General features: G+C 38.9%; 1 protein-coding gene across 2 annotated transcripts; it reads right to left on the bottom strand.

The window, feature by feature from the left end:
- Positions 1 to 4,669: 4,669 nt before the first annotated feature.
- On the bottom strand, positions 4,670 to 27,217 carry kcnj16a (potassium inwardly rectifying channel subfamily J member 16a). Of its 2 annotated transcripts, XM_017484213.3 has the most exons (4): positions 26,938 to 27,217; positions 26,818 to 26,859; positions 9,438 to 9,554; positions 4,670 to 8,867 (listed from the first exon to the last, which is right to left on the bottom strand). In XM_017484213.3, exons 3-4 carry the CDS (start codon positions 9,441 to 9,443, stop codon positions 7,740 to 7,742), a joined length of 1,134 nt encoding a protein of 377 aa, XP_017339702.1. In that variant the 5' UTR covers positions 9,444 to 9,554; positions 26,818 to 26,859; positions 26,938 to 27,217; the 3' UTR covers positions 4,670 to 7,739. The 2 variants fall into 2 exon arrangements, with proteins under 2 accessions (XP_017339702.1, XP_017339705.1); XM_017484216.3 differs by lacking the exon at positions 9,438 to 9,554 and having other exon boundaries at positions 26,938 to 27,216.
- Between the last annotated feature and the right edge of the window lie 253 nt (positions 27,218 to 27,470).

Here is a 27,470-nt window from a genome sequence, read left to right as displayed (position 1 = left end):
TCCAACACATTCAATCAAATTCAGTTGTATTTGTATAGCACTTTTGACTAGGGATGCACCGAAATGAAAATTCTTGGCCGAAGCCGAAACCGAATATAAAGAAAAACTTGGGAGAAGACCAAACACGTTTTTTTTTTTTTATATTTATTTTGCCATTTTTTCACCATTGCATAAATAAATAGTCAAATAGTCAAATGTGTCAAAATGTGCTTTTTACTATTTTGTCTTGCTTTTCAAAGAAAAAATCAATTACAAAAACTACAATTTCAAAATATTTATTTAACACAACATTTTTTTTTCATACCAGCAGGCATAGGCTACCAACAAGGCACAATATAACTTTAAATAAATAAATGAGTAAAATAAAAATATTTTGATGTGGTCATCTTTGAGCCCCCCTTGAATAGCCTATGTTAGGCCTATAACTGACTGCTGAAAGAATGTAACACTCTGTAGCCTACAACAAAAAAGAGCATTAAAAAGTGCATTGACAAGAGTGCAAAAAATGGTTCTATTCGGTTCTATACGGATTATTATATTGGGGATATATACCGCTCGCGTCCCTGTACACCTCGCAGAGTATTATAGTGGATATAGGATTTGTCTGCCTTCTAAATACTTCTTTACCTGCTTCTGTACTCTACTCCCTTATGTCTCGCGATGTGACAGAAACATGCTCCGGAACAGAAACAAAACAAACGCACGTGTCCACAGCTCGTACATGCGCACGCGCCCCTCATCGAGGTCGTGACATTCGCACATCTCACTCTGGTTGCTAGGCTATTTGGTCACGTCATCAAACACGTCATTGTTCGGTCAAATTTATTCGGCCTTTTCACTTATTTGGCCGAACACCGAAAATGCTTTTTTTGCTATTTTCGGCCGAATAATTTCGGTTGCCGAACATTCGGTGCATCCCTACTTTTAACAGTGGACATCATCCCAAAGCAGCTTTAAAGATATATAAATTCAGGATATCAATATTAAATGTATGAATTTATCCCTAATGAACAAGCCAGAGGCAACGGTGGTGAGGAAAAACTCCCTGAGACGAAATGATGAAGAAACCTTGAGAGGAACCAGACTCAAAAGGGAACCCATCCTCATCTGGGTAACAATGGATAGTGCGATTATAAATAAGTAAATCCCTTCTATAAATGTACTAATACTACATGGTCAAATAGTGCAGTTGTGTAACCAGGAACATTCACTACAATTTTTACATGAAATCTGTTTTGTTGAACTTCTCCACTGTTCACTGATGGAGACTTGAGTGCAAAACTGTTTGTGGCAATTGTAGACCTAGCCATCACAGCATAACTGTTTATGGTCCAATTGAGGTCCAAAGCCATCTTATGGTTTTTAAGTGGTAACATCCTGAGCAATCTCAGTGATCTCCAGGCTGCACTACGTGGGGTCATCCTCAGCAGCAGTACGTAACTTCCAATTTATGGGAACTCCAACCAGAAGTAGGGCATCAGGATGGATCAGGCAGGTCCAGTGAGCTGAAGGGGTCAGGATCACTGGTATCTCAGGAGTATCATGAGTAGCTCGACAGAAGGAGAGATAAGGAAAGAGAGTGAGAGATAATTAGGTATGCTTATTGCTCCGTAATGGTTAAGGACAATGTACTGTGTGTGAGTGCAAGCAGGGACTCTGGCAAGACTAGCTATGATAGCATAACTAAAGGGAGAGCCAGAATGTAACACAGACATGAGGGCTCCCTGGGACATAAGGCAGCCAGCCATTCCACCATCAACAAACCTGGGTGAACAAGTGAAAGTGGGGGGGCGAGAGCATCCAAACATCCCAGTTCACCACAACACTCTATTCCTGTGAGCCCTCTAGATCTGCTCCTTTACCTAAAGAAAAACTATTCACAAAAAGCTTGACTATTCAAAGACTACTTAAACACTGAGACTGTGTCTGAGTCCCAAACACTAATTGGAAGGCTGCACCTTTTGATCGAAGTAGGCGTGGCGGCTCATAAAAGACCAAAAGTTTGCCTAGGTACTGTGGTGCTAAATTATTCAGTGCTTTGTAGGTCAGTAATAGTATTTTATACTCAATGTGAAATTTCACTGGGAGCCAGTGCAGTGTGGATAAGATTGGGGTGATGTAGTCATATCTTCTGGTTCTAGTAAGGACTCTTGCAGCTGAATTCTGGACTAACTGGAGTTGGTTTATGCTCCTGCTGGAACATCCAGACAGTAAGGCATTACAATAATCTAAATGTCAGAGCTTTCCCCTTGTACCAAGCACCAGAGCAAGCAGCGGGCTCAGCGGCCCGAAGCGTGACAGCGCATACTTCCAGGTTTTTGACATTGACTTGTTAACTGTTACACGTGTGTTTTGTTTTGGTTTCTGTCCTGTCTCCGCCCCTGTTATGTGATTGGTTGTCGGTCTAGTTTACCTTGTTTGCCAATCACCTAACCCCTTGGATTTGCCTGCCTCTCTTTAAATAAAGCCTTTAACTGCACTTGTATCCGCCTGCTCGCCCGTTACATGACACCAACCCAGAGGTGACGAAAGCATGAAAGCACGAAAGCATAATTTCCCTGCATCGTGTATGGACATTATATTTCTTCTCTTAGCAATATTTCTGAGATGAATGAAGGCTATCTTAGTAATATTATCTACATGAGCGTCAAATGAAAGACTGGGGTTAAAAGCTAAAAGCTTACTTTTAGCTGCATGTGGTCCTAGAATAAGTATTTCTGTCTTGTCAGAATTAAGTAAGAGGAAGTTGATAAGCATCCAACGTCTAATGTCCTTTCCTCAACTTTATTAAGCTGGTGTCTGTTATCTGGCTTTGCTGAAACATACAACTGTGTATCATCAGCATAATAGTGGAAGCTAATTCCATGTTTATGAAAAATTTGACCCAGAGGTAGCATATATAAAGAAAAAAGCAGTGGGCTTAAAACAGAACCTTGCGGAACACCAAACTTCATCTCAGTATGCATAGAGAAGTCACCATACACATCTACGAACTGATAGCGATCGGTCAAATAAGACCTGAGCCAGGAGAGGGCTGTTCCCTTAATGCCAACAGCATTTTCTAGTCTATCAAGAAGAATAGTATGATCAATAGTATCAAAAGCTGCACTAAGGTCAAGCAACACAAGCAAGGAGAAACAAGCCTGATCAGAAGCCAGTAGTAGGTCATTTACCAATTTAACTAGCGCTGTCTCTGTGCTATGATGAGGTCTAAATCCTGACTGATACATTTCATTAATGTTATTCCTATGTAGGTACGAGCATAGCTGCTGTGCTACAACCTTTTCTAAGATCTTGGAGATAAAGGGGAGATTTGATATTGGCCTATAATTGCTGGACAACTGACAGGGGTCGAAGTGAGGTTCCTTAAAAGTTGGTTTGATAACTGCTGGCTTAGCCAGTGCTAAGGGAAGAATTTCTTATTTTTTAGAAGGGGTTTGATTACTTCTGGAATAATCTGTTTAAAGAAACATGTAGGTAAGGGATTCAGTATACAAGTCTCTCTAAGGGGAGTAAAACATTCTAATTGTTGATCTGATATTGTTATATTATTATCTACAGATTAAGAAGGCTTTATTGTCCCAAAGGAAATTTGTCTTGGACACATACAGTACAGTATCTGCTGTTTAAATACAAATAACATAACGCATACATACAGTACATAACACAGGCTGTCACCCATACACATGCACATTGCCCATCCTACAACAGACCTGTAATCATCATAATGGTAAAATTCATGGTAAATGGTTATATATATATATATATATATATATATATATATATATATATATATATATATATATATATATATATGGTTACAATTAAAAACAGCGTCATAGGGGTAAACCTCTACCGGATTGTATTCATGCTTACTGCTATACTGATCAGTATGTACAGTACTGTATCAACAACCGAGCAGTAGGTACTGAATAGAATGCGATTTTAGACACAGCCGTTGTTAAGCGTGTCCACTCGGCGGCCATCTTGTTGACGTTTCCCAGCAATTATTTACCAGAAACGGATCGACAAGATGACATTTTAAACACAGATTTGAAATAGTTGGAAATGATGTGTGGTTTTTTGTTAAAAAAATATAACAAACATTTCAGCCACAAAGTGTTATACTCTGCCTTATTCATATTTCAAGCATTGGGTTGTCCTCACCCAAACTGTCTCTGGTATGTATTCTTATTTCCAGTCTTGGCTAAAGCAAAGTTAGCATTGAACTATTCCCTGATGGCTAATTTGGCAAAAGGTTTGACAAGGTCCTTGGTATAATCTGAAATGTCTATTACTTTTACATTTACCTAATTTGTCTAATGCTTTTATTTTTGTGCCATCATAGTGGTTGTTTTTTTTAATATATGGTAAAATCCTATTTTGATGAGAAAAAAAAAATACTGGAAATTAAAGGAAAATTGAACAAAACCCACCCTGATAGCTCATAACAGTAGAATGGCACTTTTTGTTTGCTTAACGTTTAGTTTAACGTTGGCTAATGTGTTTGCTACTGGATGTGTTAACATTTATGACAGAAATTAACTACAACAAATTTTACCTCACACATGTAGATATAAAAACTTATATATCCCAGTACCATAATTCCTAGTTTAATACTTAGGCATTTTGTCGCCTATCCCCCCCCCAACCCCCCCCTCCGGATTAATTTAACCAAGATGGGTACAAACAGGATAAAGGCCCTCGTATGTTGGCATCCCATGGGATCAAAATGAATGTATTTTTTATTAGACTATTTTATACATCAGATTCAGAATGATTTGTGACCAAGAGATGATTACGCATGCAATTCTTTTGTAAAAATATTTGTATTTAATTCATTAAATGTCAAAGGATACAAAAGACAGGAACAGAGGTGAACAAGCAACAGAGAGAGGAGCGGATTTGAATGCTGAAGCAACACAGAGCTAGGAGAGGAAGTAAACACGAATAAGCAACATGATTTGTGTTACAATTCATAATATGACTGTTCTACCACATAGTAGATATAAAGATATTACAGGATCATTCAAACTCACAGAGAATTTTACACTAGAAGCCTGGTGTGACCTACAATGATCATAAAAATATGCATTAACACTATATAATATTTATTAAAGCGATGAGATTTGCACCAATGAAATAACTGAAGTTTATGAGAATGAAACACCTGTTACCTCTTCATTAGATCTCTTTATACCACAGTGCTGTTGAATTCTTGATTCAGTTTCTTCAGAAGTTGGTTGATTAACTTTCTATAATAGCAACTCTGACAGTAGCCTTGGCTGTAATTCAGTTTGTAATTAAACAAATGACTGCTATTACATAAGTTATAAGGAACCAATTTGAATGTTTTGTGGACATTTCACAACATTAAATAAAACTATACACCATTAAAAACCCCATTTGCTCATTTATAAAATAAATATTGCAATTGTAAGTGATTATGCTGTATCACAGTTTTATCACTGTATCACTGTTTTTGTGTATATATCAAGCTAAATAGTTTTAGATCTTCAAACGAAATACAACATAAAACAAAGGCAACCTGTGTTGCTCCCTCAAACTTAAAATCTGGTTGTGCCACCTTTAGCAGAAATAACCACAACCAAATGCTTCCGATAACTGGAGATCAGTCTTTAACTTACTTCTAGGACTAGGATTTACTCCTATACTTTGGATCATTGTCTTGCTGCATAATCCGGTTACACTTGAGATTCAACTTACGGACTGAAGACCAGACATTCTCCTTTAGGATTTTCTGGTAGAGAGCAGAATTCATGTTTCCCTCAATTACTGCAAGTTGTCCAGACCCTGAAGCAGCAAAGCATCCCCACACCATCACACTGTCACCACCATGCTTGACTGTAGGTATGATGTTCTTTTTGTGGAATTCGGTGTTTAGTTTACGCCAGATGTAACAGGACCCCTGTCTTCCAAACAGTTCCACTTTCAACTCGTCAGTCCACAGAACATCCTCCCAAAAGGTTTGAGGATCATCAAGGTGGATTTTGGAAAAATTCAGATGAGCCTTAATGTTCTTCTGGGTTAGCAGTGGTTTTCACCTCGCCACTCTTCCATGGAGGCCATTTTGGCCTAGTGTCTTTCTGATAGTGGAGTCATGAGCAGTGATCTTTATTGATGCAAGAAAGGCCTGTAGGTCCTTTGATGTTGTCACGTCTGGGAAGGTTTACTACTATGCCAAGTTTTTCCATTTGGAGATAATGACTCTCACTGTGGTCCTTTGGAGTCCCAGAGCCTTTGAAATAGCTTTGTAACCCTTCCCAGACTGATGTATTTCAATCACCTTCTTCCTCATCATTTCTGGAATTTCTTTCAACTTTTACATAGCGTGTTACTGGGTAAGACCTTTTAACCAACTTCATGCTGTTGAAAAAATTCCATTTAAGTGTTGATTTGATTGAACAGGATTTGCAGTAATCAGGTCTGGTTGTGTCTAGTCCAGCTGAACCTCATTTTTTTCATAGAGCCAGCACAATATACTGTAGCTTGATACTTTATTCTGCCAGCATACTCTGATTGACTTTGAGCATAAAAAACGTGACTGTGACCACAGGGGTACTGAAGCTTGCACAGTTATCGTGTCTGGTGTAAAATGGGCTTAAGGAGAGACATTATGAGTAACATTTATATCATGTAGGCATTATATAAATGACCAACATTTCATACAAATACAATAATGATACTGATTGAACTGTATCATCAGGTGTTTGTGTATGATATAGACATACAGCATGAACTATAGTCCCCTGTTGAGAACTTGATAACATACAATCCAAATGTTCTGCCTCAACCTTTCAGTTGAAAATGTTATTACAGTGTCACCAGAATGCATGCTATATGATCATTATAAAGATTTTTAGAGAAGGCAAAAGCAAAAACATGATTCTGCTAGTCTTAACTGAAATCTTCCTGCTATGGTAATATGACACCTTACAGAACACTTAAATATTAGTGCATTATTTACCATATGGATAATACAATTCAGGAAATGGCACTGAAATGACCAACATTTAGCACTAATGCCCAGCAAATCCAGTTAGCTTCATAAGGGATTAAAGAAGTTGATTTGTTATGCGTTTATGTTTCTGTCATAATAGAGCAAACTTTTTTCAGGGTGAGTTTTCTAAGGCACATGGACAATCAGCTTGGAGCATGTTTTTTTTTTTTTTAAATAGATAAAGCATAATCCATCAGTTGGTCATACAGCACATTGGATTGCCAGTGTAATAAATAATACAAATAATGTATTTAACATTGATTTTTGGAATTAAATACCTGAGCCAGGTAGTCTGCAAGTTCTATCTATAAAATGTTATTTTGAGGAAAGTCTTAATTAGAATGTCCTGAATTACTCATGCTGCAGACTAAAAGTCCAAATGTGTATATGGCCGGAGATTAACATAGCTACATGGTCTTGAAGTGTTTATGGTATAGTTCACCCAGGCTCTGGGTTACTGATTGGAAGTTCGGGGGTTCAAGGCTCAGCACTGCCAAGCTGTTGGGCCCTTGAGCAAGGCCCTTAACTCTCTCTGCTCCAGGGGTGCTGTATCATGGATGACCCTGTGCTCTGACCCCAGCTTCCTGACATGCTGGGGTATGCAAAGAAAACAATTTCACTGTTCTGTAATTTATATATGACCAATAAAGACTCATTATCATTATTACCCATTTAATGTACACTAAGTACTATAAGGTCCTATATATACCATGGCCTGTTATAGTTTTTCTTCTTGAATAACAGTGTTGGTATTGTTTTGACCTAAAATGTCTTCACTCTCCACTGCCAGAGAACAGCCCATTTGTGGCTCTTGTTTACAGCTTGGTGCATGCTTGTTTAGTTCACAGTCTTCAGCGCTGTTTTCTGCCAGTGAGACTTTAACTGTTTGGTGAAAGACTGCATAGTCCACTCTGTAGGACCTTTGGGTAACTCTCACCATCTCTTGAAACTGCTGACCCCACAGGATTTCACTGGGAGTGTAGGATGTGCGTGACTGGTGGAGAATCCCACTGCGGTCATCTGTGTATGTGAAAGTCACCACCAGGTCGAAGCTGTCTTTGCGTAGCTCCTGCAGACTCATTTTATATAGAGGACTGCTGCGATTGATTTGGTGGATGATGATCACTGGAGTGGCCAGAATAACATGCCTGTTTTGGATTTCAAGGTCCTGGTAGGTTATGTTAGCTTTGCCACTTGTGTGCAGTGAGTGTCTGACCAGCTGGGCATGTGTGGTTCCTTCCACCATGTGGTTTCTACGGAAGTCGCCCACTCGCCATGACAGGCACAGATGCCCGTTATGACAGTTAATCACTGCAGTATTACTGAATCCCACTGTTTGTGCTCTTTTCCGGGCTGACGCCATTTTGGCAACAACGATCCCAATTATAAAGGTGTCGATGAAGACGCTAATGACATCCTGGATGGTCACAGTAATGATGGCTACCATGCAGTTCTCAGACATGCCACGTGAGCCATATCCAATGGTAGTCTGTGTCTCAAGAGAGAAGAGGAAGGCTGCTGTAAAGCTTCTCACCTCATAGATGCATGGCTCGTTGTTTGCGTCCCTCGTGTCCCCATGGATCACTGCGATAAACCAGAACAGGATCCCAAAAAAGAGCCAGGACAGGATATACGAGAGGGCAAAGGTCAAGAACATGACTCTCCAACGGATCTCCACCAGTGTGGTAAAGAGGTCTGTCACATATAAAGACCATTTCTCAGGCACGTGCAGGAGCACTATCTTGCAGCTGCCATCTTTGTGTACATAACGTCTCTTCGTTGAGCAGTAGCCATCATCTGTCCATATGTTGGAGTAATACACTGTTCTCGAGTTCATACTGCTGGCCTAAAATAACAAAATATAAACAGACTTGTGTCAGAGTTATGGGATTGATATTGATGGGGTAACAAGGTGACCTTTGTCAATTTAAACCTGGGGTGTCCTGGAAATCTACTACCCTGTAGACTAGACATTAGTTTACACACCTGGCTTTCATATTCATGTGCTCTTGAAGACCTCGATTTGGCAGGTTCCTTAAACAAGCTTGGCTACTTCTGTTTTAAATGATTCTCAAGTAACACTGTATGGTGCCTGTAATTATTCTGTCTGAAGCCAGTGAAACAAAGATAGTGCTGCACTTTAAACCTTCGAGGATGTTTATTTTCTCTATGATGCTTACTTTGTAGGCCTATTACAATATCGGAGATGACTATTTTTAGCATTCTCCAAATAACATTAAAACAAAACTATGACATATTCCCAGTGCAGATATTGTAATATTACCTGTTTTATATTTGCTACGCAGAGACCCCATCATTTTAGAATGCACCATGAATGGGAAGCCAGTCCATCATAGGGCACCATACACACACAAATTCACACATAAGAGCAATTTAGAGTAGCCAATCTACTTACAGGCATTTTTTTTTGGATGGTGCGAGGGATTTGGAGAACTCCAAGAGAATCTGTAGAACATTGAAAGGTCCAAAATCATTCCAAGGGTGGTGTTCTGGGTTCTCTGGCTTCCTCTCACTGTCCAGAAAACATGCAGGTAATTGAATAAGCAGGTAGTGATGGTAAAGCCAATTATATCCTTAGGTATGCATGAGTGTGTGAATATGTGTGTACATGTTGTCCTATCCATGTTCTATCCATCCATCCATCTTCTATACCGCTTATCCTTCTCAGGGTCATTGGGGAACCTGGAGCCTATCCGAGGGAGCATGGGGCACAAGGCGGGGTACACCCTGGACAGGGTGCCAATCCATCGCAGGGCGCAATCATACACACTCACACACCCAATCATACACTAAGGACACTTTGGACATGCCAATCAGTCTACCATGCATGTCTTTGGACTGGGGGAGGAAACCGGAGTACCCGGAGGAAACCCCCGCAGCACGGGGAGAACAGGCAAACTCTGCACAAACAGGGCCACAACGGGAATCGAACCCCCAACCGTGGAGGTGTGAGGCGAATGTGCTAACCACTAGGATTGGCGTTCTATTTGTGGTGAATTCTCCTGCTTTGTACCCATTGATCCTGCGATAGACTCTGGATCTTCTGCAACCCTGATCAGGATAAAGCGGTTACTTAAGAACAATGAATTCGACAACAATGAATGTATGTTGCCAAAATTAGACTGTATTGAATGAGTGATGTTGTTGCTTGTATGGAGGTGCTGAGGATTGGTTGTGGTGGAATAAAGGAAGGCTTGTGGTCAGGGGGCTGTGGTCATTCCACAGCAGTGATTTAACACCAGACCAAATAAAAACAGGTTCTCAGAAGGCTACTGTTACAAGTGGGCTGTATCAGGAACGGTTCAGGGAGTTCCTGAGGCATCATCTACAGTGGATATAAAAAAGTCTGCACACCCGTGTTAAAATTGCAGGATTTTTTTTTATGTTAAAAAAAAAAGAAACCAAAAGGAACCATGTCAGAGCCTTTTCCACCTTTTAATGTGATAACAAAATTCAAGTAAAAAAGGAAAAAAATGTTACAATAACCTGGTTGCACATACAAGTGTACACACCCTTTTATAAACAGGCAGGTGACTGCGCACAGAATTAACCAATCACATTTCAACTCATGTTCAAAGGTGATTATTATACACCTGTCAACATTCTGATTAACCCCAAATGAAGATCAGCTGAATAAGAACAAGAAAAAATATCTTTTTTGGTTTCATTCAATTGCTGAAGCCATGGTCCACGAATATCTTACAAAGCATGTACTTCTGCTGCTTCTCTTCAGATGGTACTGGGGCTGTAGTCAAGACAAAGGGATTTTTAAATTTTTTTTACAGTTACATTTATATAGCACTTTTCTAGACACTCAAAGCGCATTACATAGTATGGTAGTATAGTATACTCTTTTAGGATAAGTGTCCTGGGATTTTTAATGACCCACAGAGAGTCAGGACCTCGGTTTAACGTCTCATCCGAAAGACGGTGCTGTTTTTACAGTATAGTGTCCCTGTCATTATACCAGGGTACTAGGCCCCACACAGACCACAGGATGAGCGCCCCCTGCTGGCCTCACTAATACCACTTCCAGCAGCAACCCTAGTTTTCCCCAGGAGATCTCCCACTGGCCAGGCTCAACACTGCTTAGCTTCAATCATGGATAGCTCCAAATACCAAACTATTTTGATACTTGCAGGTCTCTGATAGACAGCTGAAAATGAAGAAACAGGTAACCTTCCAGCATGACAGTGACCCAGAGCACAAATCCAAGTCAAAAAAGGAATGACTTCAGAAAAAAAATCAACATTTTGGAATGGTATAGTCAGGGCCCATATCTAAACCCCCTATCGAAAACTTGTGGAATGACTTCAAGACAGTTTTGCACAGGAGAGCAAGATGTGCTAAGTTGGTAGGCTTTTACCTCCAAAGACAGTGCTGTATTACAAAGTTTCTATTTGTTTTTCACTTGAATTTTGTTGGTTGCTATCAGATTAAATCATGTGCCATGATTTATCTTGGTTTTATTTTTTACATCACAAAAACCTTCCGTTTTAACAGGGGTGTGTAGACTTTCTATATCCACTGTACAACGTTATTGTGGCCCCTGCTTTAGGAAGTGGGCTCTTAATGTTGAATCAGTATCAGCAACCCCTACCATAAGTCCTAATTGGAATCAGTCTAAGAAATGCTACATCTGATCTCAATGTGAAGGGTACAATGTTCATCATCAGTTATGACTCAGAATAAAAAAAATAAAGTGACTCATAGAATAATAATAAAAAAATAGTTTAAATGATTTTGATCCTAGGTTGGATGCAAACTTTTAGTCCTGCCATGCAATGTGCTGTCTTTGATTTCCCCTCATGACTCAGAAATGTGTATAAGCTGTGACACATACAGTGGATAAAAATAAATAAATAAAAACTACACATACAGTACTGTGCAAAAGTCTTAGGCACATACAAAGAAATGCTGTAGCGCAAAGATGTCTTCACAAATAATGAAGTTATAGTATTTTTTTTTAAAATATAGAAACATTTAAAGAGCAATAAACAGTAATAATAAATGAAACAAAGTTAATATTTGGTATGATGAAATTTTGCTTAAAAAAACTGTAGTGTCAGCTACTACTAATTTGTGCAGATCTACAAGGAAATTAGCTGCTAAGTTTTACTGAGCATCTTGTAGAACCAGATTGTGTAAGATATTTTTGCAGCAAAACCCAGCAGCCTGCCTTCATTGTGTTTTTTTTTTTTTTGTCTGAAAAGTGGTCTCTTATGTAATATGCTGATTTCTTTACTGACATACAAACATTTTTCGTGACATTTAATTCAGTGCTGGAAAACTAGTGTTAGAAAATCTAAAATGCTTTTGTACTGTCTAGAAAATTCATAAAAGTCATAAAATAAAAATCTATAACATAGTATGTACTATGCCTGGGACTTTTGCACAGTACTGTATATAAAGTTGTAGGTTTTTGTTATGTAAAATAAAAAAAAAAAGAAAATTTGAAACCAAGATAAATCGTCAATTTTTTTCTACCATTAACGTTATTCTGGTTGCAGATGTGTGGACACACTTTAATAATGGGACATGTGATTCTGCTCAGTATTAACCAATCACATTCAAAGTCCTGTTCAAAAGTAATTATCATACACGTGTCATCAAGGAAGCAATTCTGATCAACCCCAAATGAAGAGCAACTCTTTCTGTAGGATTTTCTTTACATCTCCTTGGTTTCAACCAACAGCTGAAGCCATGGTCCACAAAGAGCTTACAAAACATGATCTTTATCTCACTGCCTAAAGGTATCCATTAGGAGAGGGGTACAAAATAATTTCCAAAACATTATATGTACCATGGAACACTATGAAGACTGGAGCATATGGGGCACCACAGTGACATTACCAAGAACAGGCCATTCCTCCAAAATTGAAGAAAGGACAAGAACAATGCAAGTACTGGTCACTCCCTGCATGTGACAACAATCTCTTGCATTCTTCACATGTCTGGGCTATGGGGTAGGGGGGCTATATGGAAGTGGTTTCTCATGAAAAAACTGAACAAACATCCAAGCCCATTTAAATTACTCCAAACCATATGCAAAAATTTGTTATAGTCTGAGGAGACCAAGATAGAACATTTTGGGCATGATTCTAAAAGATATGTTTGGCAAACAAAACAAGACAGCTTATCACCCAAAGAACATCATACCCACAGTGAGGCTGGGACTGGAGGTATAGTCATGATAGAGCAAATCATGGATGACTCCATAAACCAATCTATTTTGCCACAAAAACGACAGGCCTCTGTTAGACAGCTGAAGATGAAGAACATTTTCATCTTCCTGCCCAATAATGACCCAAAGCACAAATTAAACTCAACTAAGGAATGACTTCAGAAGAATAAGACGATTTTGCCATAATAAGCCATTTTGGAATGGCTCAATCAGAGCCCAGATCTAAATCCTATCAAAAACCTTTGGAATGACTTGAAGAAGGCTGTGCACAGGGGGTTCCCTTGTACTCTGATGGATCTGGAGCATTTTTGCAAAGTAGAGTGGAATAAAATGGCCAAATAAGAAGTACAAACAACAGGTGTTTTAACAGAGTTTAAGTTAAAGGGTGTGCAAACGTGTGCAACCAAGTCAAGTGGCTTTATTGTCATTTGACCCATAGCTGGTACAGTACACAATGAAAAGAAACAACGTTCCTCCAGGGCCATGGTGCTACATAAAACAACACACTAACCACATGAGACAACACAGAACTATTATATTAATGGTGGAAAAGATCTGACATGATTTATCTTTGTTTAATAATTTACATCACAAAAACCTGTAACCTACACGGGGGTGTGTAGACTTTTTTTTTATCCACTGTAAGCGGCTTCTTGTCACATAGGTGCAGATTGTATTTTTTAAGCAAACCTTTGGCAACGAGAACAATGTAATTAAAATATCATTCCTGGTGATATATAAGAGGAGTACGCCAGGTTTTCATTTCACTGCAGGTTATATACGGTATATAATTATGTATGTGACAAATAAAATCTTGAATCTTGAATCTACATGCTCAGTACCACAATGACACTATCTGTCACTGTGCAGTACTTAAAATATATTCAGATCCAGATCTGTACCTGTTTTGGCATTTAAACCCAAAGTGGGCATTGCTTTTTAAATTGAATATAAACCCTGGGGTAGAAAACTCAGAGGTAGAAATACCAGCATTGTCAGCGTGGTGTGTGAATTCTGTCTCAGATAGTTCCTCAACCTCAGCGACATAACTCCAGTTCATAACCCCTACTCAACTGACGTTTTTGTTTTGCATTTTCAGAGATGATAAATAGGCCCGAAGAGTCCAAGAGCCAAAAGAATTGTGGAAAAACCCTGTCTATAGTGAAACAAAGATTTATAAAGTTCTCCTGTCTCTACCCTTGGAGCCATATTGCATAGTTTTTCAAGTCAATGTTTTGATTACCAGGTTCATTTGGTTATTAACTAGCTAGTGGAGTCAAGTGGCAAGGATACATCGTCTGCCATGTATAGATACAGTACTGGACTGCATAAACCAATATAGCAAATCAAATGTTTTATTATTGAAATATATTACTAACACTCACAGACCCATACTTGGAAATCGTAATGCCTTCTACCTCTGAAGGCGATAGTCATGTTAACCCATTGACCCCAAACTCAACTAACGGCAGCACAGTTGTGGAGGGACCTCTTTTATACCCCCACCCCCATACTAGCAACCTTCTTCAGTTTGACCCACAGCTTGTGACCATAGGTGAGGATAGGGATGTAGGTGACTTCTAAACGGACAGCTTTACCCACAATCTGAGCTCCTGCTTCTCTAACACAATGACTGTAAAACTCTGCCACTGAACTGATCTGTTCATCAATCGCATGCACTCTATTTCGATCACTCATGAATAAGATCCCAAGATACTTAAACTCCTATATCAGGTGTACTAGATCAGCAAAGAAACTAAAAAGAAACTACAAGCCCTCAATTCTAAAACTAAAATTAAATCCTAAAACTCAATTCTGTTCTATTTTATAATATTCTAAGTGTTTTTCTGAGGAAAAGATTTTTCTTCAGAAAAATTCCCTAATTTGAATTTTAAATGGCAATGATCATGATGGTCCAATTAATATGCAAACCATATGACATCGTCAAGGTAACTTTTTGAGTCTGTTTTAGCTATTTTCCTCTGAAAAGAGTTGCCAACACCAACTTATAGGTGGGAATATATATACCATTAAATAGGAAATGCTTAAGCTAAAGTTGAGTTGGAATCTTGAGAAGATTGACGCAGCAGTTAACTGGAATTTGTTTTAGTTGTCTTATCCCAGTAAGGGGATGACTTCCCAAGGATGACTATGACTCACTGACAAATTTTGAAGCAGCTGATTTAAATCATTATAAAAGTGAAGCAACACGTTGATGAAGAACAGGAGAAATATCTGGAAATTTGAGTGATTCAGTAATGAACAAGCTGTTGGCTGTGTCAAGGACAAAAGTTGGAGTTTACATATGAACAAATAACCAGCAGACTCCAGGAATGTGGCGTAAGGAGAATATAAACAGAGTTAATTTCCGCTAAATTGAATAATTTGTTATTAGTCACAACTTTCATGGGACTGCATGTATCCGGGTAAAATATTGTTTGAAGTTTAAATTCTGAACCAGTTCTGAAAATGAAAAACAACATGAGAGAACCTATCAAATAGTTGCTATGGCTGAATTCTGACTAACTGCAAAAAAGATGAAAAGTCAGGTTTTGTTCAAAACTATAAGAAATCAAAACTATATTTCCCCCCCAAAAAATGGCATGGAAAGGTTTTTATTTACTTTTTCATATTGATTTGGATATCTTCCTTCAAAGATCACTTTAGGCAAGGAACAGTTTAAAGGTAAAAAAAAAAAATCCTTACTTGTACAAATAACCTGGAAGATATTTAGAACATGATTAACAAAAAACAACAAGTTAAGTGGTGGCCTTCAGTGGAATGTTGAACCCATCCATCCACCCATCCATCCATCCATCCATCCATCCATCCACCCATCTTCTACCGCTTACTCCTTTTCAGGGTCACGGGGAACCTGGAGCCTATCCCGGGGAGCATCCGGCACAAGGCGGGGTACACCCTGGACAGGGTGCCAATCCATCTCAGGGCACAATCACATACACACACACCCATTCGTACATTACGGACACTTTAGACATGCCAATCAGCCTACCATGCATGTCTTTGGACTGGGGGAGGAAACCGGAGTACCCGGAGGAAATGTGGACTTTGGCCTTGCTCATGAAAGCTGTTTGCGTCTAGAAAACGATGCAGTACCAAGTCCCGAGGACTTTTCTATCTCTTCAAAGGAGATATGCGTCTAATTTTTAACCATAACAGTTTTACTTGCCTTTTGCGCTAATTAACCGCTTAAAGCTCCATGGCCTGTCGGCAGGCCATCATGTTGTTCAGTGCAAAACTATGCTATGTACACCGCTTCTATGCGTACATAGGTACTCATGCGATATAACTTTGGAAAGCTATGATTCGTGTGATTTGATTGATCGATACGATTAGATACAATCACAACAGCAGCTACAATCAACGTCTCTGTCAGACCACCGACATACAAACAAACATTTACAAAACTGAGGGAACTCACATAGTAGTCCACTGATAGATAACATCCCGACAAAAACGATTTTCTTACACCGGCAAAGGTCGAAACGATCCAATCAAGTAAAAATGTTTAGTCCAAAACACATTATTACATCAGACTGTTTCAGTTTCATTTCAAATTACTGGCAGATGTGCCTAATCTTTCATGTATTGTGTATTATAACTTCTGTTTGCTTGTAAATATTCCTTATCTATTGACTTCAAAATGCTGCACTCTGACCTTACGATTGACACCTCATTTGAACCAATAGGAGCTTCCATGTCCTGTTCATGGCCTTCAATAGCTAATGAGAGTCCGTCTTGAAGGGAAGTGCCTTCCCCCTTTCCTTCATGAAAAGCTAGAGCCTATTGCAACCGATTGTGCGGATGACTGGGTTTGGTCCACTCTGATTAGCTAGATAGCATTCTGACATTTCTCCTATCCGCGCTGCCTCCGGTTCGTCCATGTTTTCTGCCATAGTCACGCCAGGGGCTAATGGTTCAAATAGATAGGGCAGAGGACCTGCACTGCTATCCATTGTGTCTCCATTTAGCCCTGGGGACTCAGGAGGAGAGAATCCTCTACCTCATCAGAGCCCTGAATACTGCGGCCACTGTAAACTTCTATGTCCGTATCCATCTTTATTATAAGTGTTCTGAAGGTACATAGACAGTTGCTCACCCCTCTTCCTCCCCTGCCATGCCTTGCCACACCCACACCCACACTCCCCTCCCTTCTTCTCACAGCCATCCAGGCCCATTTAAGTTGCATTTTTCAAAAAGATTGTGAGGTAGACTTGAGCTGAAAGAGGAGGGTTTCATGACCCTTTAAAGTTAAAACCTTGCTAGCGAAGTGCGATGTCCTCAGACAGTGAAAGTCACACTTTGATCAAGTTGTTGGATAACTACATGTAGTGAAATGGATATAAGCCTAATCAGATATCAGCTGTGGAAAAGTTCATGATGCTCCTTGCAGATGAAATCTGTCATTTCATTTCAATGTAATTTTCTCCATTTACACTTTTTTGAGTAAACAGACTTTGATCTAGTATACATAATTTTCAGAAAACTATACAGTAGAAAATGTCAGAATTTCACCATGTGGGTTTTCACAGGCTGCCACACATTTATAGTGCTTGCGATGGGTCATAAGTACAGAAACAAACTTACTGAAATCATGTGGCTTCCAGTCAGATATTTTTAACAGATTGTTCCATAGTTGTGGAAATGTTTTTTTTATCCTGAAGTTACATTGTGAGTGCCGATTGTGCAGGATCAGTGCCCTGACTGCGGACTTTCCCCTTCAGAACAGCACTGGGTTGTTTAGGCTTAATTTCATGCATGAGCACACACATCCGCTACACACACACACACACACACACACACACACACACACACACACACACACACACTCATGCACACACACACACACACACACACACACACACACACCAGTATGTGTCAGTACTGGTTTTCAAAGGTAAGTACACACACACACACACACACACACACACACACACACACACACACACACACACACACACAACCAGTATGTGTCAGTGTAAAAGTTCAATGCAATAACATTGGCCATGACCTGTAATGTTGGATTACCACACACACACACACACACACACACACACACACACACACACACACAAGTATGTGTCAGTACTGCTTTTCAAAGGTAAGTACACACACAGACACACACACACACACAAGTATGTGTCAGTACTGGTTTTCAAAGGTAAGTACACACACAGACACACACACACACACAACCAGTATGTGTCAGTACTGGTTTTCAAAGGTAAGTACACACACACACACACACACACACACACACACACACACACACACACACACACACACATACACGAATTGTTGAAATGAACTGCGTGTAAAAGTTCAATGCAATAACATTGGCTATGCCCTGTAGTGTTGGATTACCACACACACATACACACACATTAATTATTGTTGAAACTAACTGTGTGTGAATTTACATCTCATTAACATTGGCTATAATCTGCACTCTTCAGTTAGTGAGCTGATTAATACGAACACACATACACACACACACACACACACACACACACACACATTGTATGTAATGCAGACATTACATATGTGAACATATATTTTCTACATACATATTTAAGATGGATGTTGGAGTCATTTCTTGCAACCGTGATTGATTGCAATCACAGCTGGCCTTATACCAGGCCACAAGACCAGAATCACTATAGCCACACAGATAAAATTTTATTTCCATTTCCTCTCATGAAGCACTGCCTGGAAGTGACAGATAAATGAGCGAGCCATGCTCACTGCTGGCCGCCACTGGAGCTCTGTGGCTGTGTTCAGATGCAAGCATGCTGCCTCTGAGTGGACCACATGGCCTTTCACTCACCCGGCCCTGGCGTGCCCATGTTCCGCCTGCCTTTCCTACTCTTAATGTTGAAGGAAGTAATTAAGCGAAATTGTCTGCTGTGTATGAAAAAGCTGTCTGTCTGTTTCTCCTTTCTCTCTCCCTCTCTCCTTTCATGATAACTTTGTTTGATGTACATGTGCTATCTCTCTTAGTTCCGTTTTAGATGAGTGTGAAATTTTGGATCCTTTATAATCGACACAAACAATCTTGAGAGAAACGGTGTGTACTGTGTATATGAGCGAGTGTGGATTCTGTGTTGTCTTTGTGTGTGTGTGTGTGTGTGTGTAGTGGAAGTGGTCAGAGGAGATGGAGAGAACTCATTCAATAGTTTTTCCACAGTGGTTTTTTTTTTTTGTTGTCATAATTTTATTCATGTGTTCTGTTGTATTCCTGTCTGTCATTCAGTTGACGAGTACTCATTCCTTCCTTTCCAGGTCTATTTTAAGATGGACAATCTGGGAATGTTTACCGTTTGTGATTCTCTTTACTTTCCCGCCATTGCTTTCCTCTGTGCTCATTGTCAATACAGTTTATCATAATAGATCAGTTGCCTGGAGATACAAACCTCCTTGCAACAAAGCATGATCTTGGCAGGTTTCTGAATTTCTAGCTGTTGCATGGTGTTGCATCTTCGATTCTGTGTAGCCTTCCTTTTATTACATGCCAAAGTCAATGTTTGTGTCTGCTGTTTGAGGCATATTTCGGGTAATAATTACTTCATTACAACAGTTATTATTTTCACATCACCAGATCACATCTCCTCGGGGCTGTTATGTCAGTTTCATCTTTGCAGTTATGAAGCGCTTGGATATACATCTGCTTTCAGAGGCAGACAAATCATAAATTAATTAACTGGCAATTAAAAGCTCCAGGATTCGGCCCAGTTCTACATTTTGGTTGCTTGGATAACCTAAGTGATCATGGCCCAGACAAGAAATCTGCTTGCCCCTGGCACCAGGACTACTGTTTTATCCACCCCAGCTTCTATGCGAATTTACTGTAGTGTAGCACAGTTTAAAAATTACACTAGGCTCCCGAGTGGCACGACAGAAGTGCGTTCACGTTACTGTTAGGAAGTTACGGGTTCAAATCCCAGCAATGCCACAGCCATTTGTAGCTAGAAGCCAAGGGAGCAAATTTACAATCTATAAATGACTCACGAATCTATCTTTAGAGTGGCTTATAGATCTCTAAGATGGATTTTTTTTTTTTTTTTAGGTGAAAGCATGTAATCTAATATAAAAAAGTTGCTAAGCTGAGACAGAGAGACCCCTGCTTGGCCATCCTGTCTTCTTGCCACCCACATTCCCTTGCCTCTGTGTTGATCCAGCACTCTGATGGCTTAACACGCCTTGGCAAGACGTAAAGTGACTGTCATCTGGGTGGAGTACAGAATTCTGGCCCATGGCCGGTCGAGGAAACTCCACACACACCAGGAGTGAGACGGGCAGAGAACAGAAAAGATGGAAACTGGACGCAACCCAAAGCGCAACCCACAGGCAAAAGACAGATCCATAGCAGCCAAACCGCTACTAGCGTGCTCTGTCCGAAACGCTAACTCTGCCCTGGCACTGAACTGGCAAGTGCAAATCAGATAAAGAGTGCTGATTTAGGAGCAACTCATGATTTTAATATCTATACAATCATGACAGAAGGCACGACCGGTCACAGTTCATGACTCTTTATGTCTTGATAAATGTAGACGCTGGCTTTTTCCTGGACACAGGCACAGCTTCGGTTGCCAGATTCTGCAGCTTCATCTCTGAGGACATAGACAGAATGTCAGCCTGTTATCCATCCCACTGCACACTGGTAAAGGTAATGTGTCTCTGGTGACATAGAGCAGGTCGGTAAGATGCGCAATAAATTTTGAAAAATTGTAAACATGTGTCTTGTCGTATCACTTTTGTGTCCCATCTTAAATAATGGCGTCATCAAATGCTGTACATGACGTACAGATTTTTCCCTGTTTGGGGTCAGACTTTTGTATGTGTAATCCTGAAGTAAGTTGAAATTGCTTAATATGCAAAATAAATAATTAAACTTTTAAATAATTGTTTTTTAAAAAAAATATTTTTTATGATAATATTTTATGATGCTTGTTTCCCCGAACACAATAATCGTAGACTTTGTTGGAAACAAATTACAAGTTGTAAAAGAGTTGTTTCATTGTGACTCTGTGGTCTTAAAAGGCATAATGTGATGTGTTCATGACCTTTGTTTAAAAGACACATTTGCAAGTATGATCGTGTCATGCAGTGGCGAGACGGAAATAAATATCCTGATTACCCAAGCTCACTTTAAAGAATGTTTCATGATGATGTAAGCAGAACATTAAAGCAAGTCTAATATTAGAGGATCTTCCTGTTATATATTTTACTGGGATCATCTTGTACTGTGAGAGAAGTAATGATCTTAAAATACTGCCATTATCGTGCAGCCTAGAACCTTCTCCAGAAGCCCTCAGACACTAAACATGTCTTGGCTGGTAAACTGTATTTGAGGTAAGTGGGAAATTATGTCCATTTAATTTTATTTAAGTTGTTTCATTTTTGCCTATTCCATTAATGAAGATGTATGTCTCTCCCTGGACAAAGTCTTTTCTATCTTCCTTAAGGCAGGTTTTTAAGGACAATACGTCCTTACATGTGGTTTAAATAGAGCCGACTGGTAATTCCTTACATGCTTAAAATTCGTTAAGGACTGTAGAATAAAAGTGTTTGTCCCATGAGCTCATGAAAACATCCTTACTCCTTCTCTAGACCTACATTTCTCATCCAGTTTATCACCTTTAGCAAGGCTAAAGTCTGTTTGGTAATTCTTTTTCAATTCTGCAATTTTAAAACTAGAAGATTGAAAGGTATTTGCACATTTAACACGCCATTCTTTCTTTTCTGAAATGAAAAGTGTGAGCACGTAATACTCTATGCTATTATGCATAGGCAATTCTACCGGATAAACCCAACCTTACAAGGATTGGGTAGACAGAAGCCCTTTCTCAAAAAAAACAAAACAACAACAACATCCAAGCTGAACTAAATCACCCTAAACCATGTGGCAAAATGTGTTATGATGTAATGAGACCGATTCCAAATGGTATAATAATTCCTTAAATCCAAAAGTTTTGTTTGGTGCAAAAACAAAGCACATCACCAAAAGAACACCATACCTACGGTGAAGCATGGTGGCAGCAGCATCGTGCTTTAGGGCTGCCTAAAGTTCTTCAGCCAGAACTGGGGTTTTTATCGAGGTGGAGGGAATCATGAAAAGCTACAAATTACAGTCGATTTTAATGCAAAACCTTCAATTGTCTGCTAGTAAGCTGAAGATGAAAAGGGATTTCACCTTTCAGCATGACAACGACCCAAAGCATAAATCCAAATCAACAAAGGAACGGCTTAACCAAAAGACGATCAATGTTTTTGAATGACCTAGCCATGACCAAGCCCAGACCTGAATCCAACTAAAAATCTGTGGGGTGACCTGAAGCGAGCTCTGCACAGGAAATGACCTCACAATTTAAAAAAAAACCTCTTTCACAAGAGAGAGTGTGAAAATATTGCCAAGTCAAAATGTGCCACACTGATAGACTCTCACCCAAAAAGACTGAGTGGTGTAATAAAATCAAAGGCTGCTTCAACAAAGTATTAGTTTAGGGGTGTGCATACTATATAGGTTATTAGGTTAAATTATAGGTTAAATAGGTTATTGTAAATTTTTTACATTTTCCCTTTTTGTCCCTAAAAACTTTTTCACTTTGTTTGTATACTTTGCAATATTACATTACATCTGGGAAAAGATCTGACATGATTTATCTTCAATTTCATTCTTTTACTTCATAAAAACCTGCCATTTTAATAGGGTGTGTAGACTTTTTCTATCCATTTAGGAGCGTAATTTCTCTCATTTCTTTTCTAGTTTGGTCTGCGGGATTTGCTATGCAGGTGTGTACTCTATGTGTTTTAGTATGTGTCCAGTTGTTTTCTAATTCCAGTTGCTTTTTTTCCGTGTGTGTGGAGTACAAGATGAGCTTCTCACTCTGCACTGCTTCTGATGTTTCCCACAGGAGACTGGATGAGATTTCTGGGGAATCATCGATTTCTTTAGTGTTTCCATCTGGATGGTGATACAGTTTCTATTTAATTGTCTTTTTGGAGGTCATTGATTTGTTGATATGCATATGCTGGGGCATATGTCTTCTATTTCTTGTCTTAATATTCTCTGAATGTCCAATTTATTGTTTATTGATTTTAAGTAGACTGACCTGCATATCTATGGTGTTTAGGTCGTCCGTGTCTCTTCTTTTCAACGCTTTGTTAAAGTCAGAGCTAAAACTGTACATTTAAGCTATCCATTTGATTTATTTATGCAGTAACTGAGCAAGCTGCATGTTTGCTTAATAACTTCTGAGGAAATAAGAGGCTGGTGAGAGAACGACTATTTATAATGTACGTGATGAGAGGAGTTCATTTGTTTTGTGGATGTTTTTTTTGCTCCATAACATTAAATGTAACATGTTTGTAACAGTAACTCTGCTTTGCATCAGACTACACCACACCAACCTGTTGTTGATTGTTTTTCTATAACTGCATACCCCTAAGTGTTTTATCCCTTAAATATCTAGTAGCAAATACACATTACTTGAATATCACTTCAAAACAGCAATCGTGTAGTGTGGTGTAATAGAATAGTGTGTATTCAGTCAACCTAAATGTTGTGTGTACACAACAGCAGATTATAGTGAGTATTAGGGCTACACGATTCAGGAAAAAATAAATAAATAAATAAATCGATACATAAAAAAACTGCGATTTAAAAAAAAAATTTTTTTTTGCCATCATTACAGTTTCTATTAAACGCGTTTTTTTCTTCTTCTTCTATTCCAATTAGCTAAACATTCATCATATTGTGATTTGGTTTGCACTGTTTTTCAAATCACCTGCTCTAGAAGGGTGTCGCTCTTCCTGAAGCCAAAATATTTCCAGACGTTAGATGTACAATTTTCAAAAGTTTCGTTAGCTTCGCATTCGCTTGTCAGACCACGCTCACTACTGCTCACCACCGCCAACTTTGCTGCTAACTAGCGCTTGCTTCCTTCACGTGATGGCAGTAACTCATCCTCTCATACGTCAGCTAGACTATGTATCACGTTTGTAGAGTCAAGCTAGACTTTACACTGCCAGTCTACTTTCATGTTTTGTTATTTAAGGTTTTGCACACTTGAATCGCAACTAATACGGTGTATGAATCGCACTTTTAGAAAATGCCATTTCTAGTCAAAATCAATTAATCACTGAGCCTTAGTGAGTATAGTGTGATCCTCCACACTCAATCAAGAATAGATGACATGTGTAGACATATTTGGGCGCATATGGACGTAACACAATTCCACACAGACGCAATTTGATTATCTCTCCCTTAATCTCTCAAATCTGATTCTATATCCATGCCACAAATCATCATTAAGAGATTGTTTCAGGAAGATTCTAAACCAACGTCTGTATGATAAATGTATGCATGAGTCATCCCGACATTTTTCTATGGAGCCATTTTCTGTTTGATTTCCCTACACCCTGTTGCTCATGGGAAATGACATGGAACATGGCCTTCAGCTCCTGGTCATCCGGGTCATATGGCAGCATTCTGTGCTCCACCACTGCCGTTATGTTTCCTGTATTGCTCCAGGCCCTTACAAGTCCATTACATGCCCACTTTACACAAATAACATTCTTCCAGCCATTCATGGTTCACCAGCACAAAACCATGCCGTGATTTGCCCAAGGTCCTGACTCGCCCGTTCTAACCTTGACTGTTTCCGTGCTCTGGAAGTCAAGTGTACATTATTTAGCTAAAGTTTCACCAACAAAAGGTTGCCATGCACTGGAACGTGAAGGCTAAGTTTAGCAACGTGAGAGGTTATGCAACAGGAGTTGCAGGAGGGAAAAAAGCAGGCTGTTAGGGACTGATTTGTGCTGTACTTTGGCATAAGGTTAAGTCGATAAGGCTAGTTGTAGAGTAATGTGCTACTGTACATTTACATTAGTCAGGATATATTTGAAAATGCCCATATTCATCAGATAATTAAATTTTTTGGTATCAATTAAGCATAGTCTATTCATTTGTAATTTAATGAGTGTATTTAATAGTTGAATGATATAATGTGTGTTTTATTTCAGGTGCCTTTTGAAATATTTCAGTAAACTGATAGTGGCTAGGACCAGACAAATAGTTAGCTAGCTCAGGTTGGAACGCTGTATAACAGATCTCTGAAGAGGACTTGAGTTCGATTTGTTTTAGATTATTCTCTGACTTTTACTGAATTTTGCATGCTCTAATGTGAAATGTGAAAATACTGCAGTTCATTAAGAGCGGTCAGAGACGCATGCTTAGCCCTCCGGTAACTCAATCAGGACTTGACTTAGATTTTACTTTACATGGTTTATAATAATAATAATAATAATAATAATAATAATAATAATAATAATGAATCAGTACATTTACAACATTTAATACATGCCCTTATCCAGAGTAGCTTTATAGCTTCTATCAAAAACATATTCTCATTCAAGTGCAAATAGATCAATATCTAAGAATACTATTAAGCTAAAATCCTGTTAGTGAGGTTTTAGTACATTAAATGAGTGCAGCAAAAAATAAATAAATAAATAAAAAATGTAAAAAATAAATTCAAAGTTACTGTACACTGAGATGATGATGTTGGCTTTGCATGTTCTTTATTGTGGTGGGAAAAGTCAAACAAGATTTTTGGCTTATAATAATTTGATTAATGTTCTATAAAATAAAAAGTGTAGGTCAGTAGAAATGCTAGATAACTAGACTGTTTGACACTGACACACACACACACACACACAGACACACAGAAACTTGAATGGTTAAGAAATGTTTGAAATGGAAAAAAGAATATTAAAACAATGATGAATGTCCATGAATGATTCAGAACACAAACTGGTTTTTGACATTCTTTGGAATATTATATGATTTATGGTGTATGAAAAAAAATCACTTTTTTTTTTGTTGTTTATAATGGGAAAACATTTATTTTTCCAGAATCACCTGGTAAATTCTGATGCATTTAAAATGACTTGCACTGTTTTTAAGCTCATATATTAATAGCCAAACCACTACATATTATAGTTATCAGTTTGAAGCTATCAGCATTTGTATGTGTCCAAAAACCTCCTGAAACCTTGTCTTGTTTTGATATCCTGAACTGTCTGCACTTTTTTTTCCTCATGTGGCTGACTTTCTGAGATTGAATGGCTCAAACAGCAGTCTGTTCTTCTGTCATTTCATCTTGGGGACAGTCCTCCCATGGCCTTCATTCTACTCAGAGGCCACCCCAAAAACACACACACACACTAACACCACATCCGATTCCCAGCCTGACTCCAACAGGAAAATAGGAACCGCAAACCCCAAGAATATAGAAGGGTGTTGGAAGTCTGGGCTGAGTATTTGCTGGATACAAGTTCCTAACCGCACCTCACAATTTTCCTAATGCCAGGCACCCACAATCCACAGCTTAATAAGGCCGTGGGTCAATTTTTTGGCCACGAGCTGATGCTTGAGACAGTTTTATTGCTTGGCTGATCCTTAAATTTTTATTTATTTATTTATTTATTTATTTTTTACTAGACGAAGTGCAAAGTCTTCAGACATCACAATATACACACACCTTTGAGAGGAGAAAAGGTAGCTTACCTGAGCTGTCTCTCTTGCTTCTGAATTGTGAGGTGCGAGGACCTGTAAGCAAGAAGACACTCAATCTCAGCCAAAAGCAGACGCTGGATTGGGCAAGTGTGTGTGAAAGAACCAACCCACCTGTACCTTTACTGAGAAACTGACTCACATGTCTCACAGGGTGAACGTTTCTGTGTGTGTGTGTGTGTGTGTGTGTGTGTGTGTGTGTGTGTGTGTGTGTGTGTGTGCACGTTAATCTCTTAAATTAGGACAGTCACCTCTATGCTAGCAGATAATTAAAATAATAATAATAATAAAAAAAACTTAATGCTTTTTAGTAACAAGCATTAAAGTCCGCATGTGGCCTCAGCAGCTTGTTTATATCTAATATTACACTTTGTCCTACACCAGACAACAACCTGTCCTTTCTAAACGACTGTGGCATTTCAAGAACTGTAGCTAGAAAACAAGGAAATAGCTCAGATAGAGTTGTCAAAACACAATTGTGATTACTTTTGATGAGGGTGAGGGAAAGTATTGCAGAAGTAATATGGGCTGGAAGTCAACAACATGGCCTTTAAAAAAGAAAGAAAAGAAAAGAAAATAGCATGATAGACCATCATAGAAACAGGGCGATTTCTGACAATCTGGTGTCTCTATGAGACTATATATAT

The sequence above is a fragment of the Ictalurus punctatus genome, chromosome 13 (genome assembly GCF_001660625.3).
Source record: "Ictalurus punctatus breed USDA103 chromosome 13, Coco_2.0, whole genome shotgun sequence".
Classification (NCBI taxonomy): Eukaryota; Metazoa; Chordata; class Actinopteri; order Siluriformes; family Ictaluridae; genus Ictalurus; species Ictalurus punctatus.
Note: the sequence above shows the minus strand (reverse complement) of the source record. Positions and strands in the feature narration are given on the sequence as shown.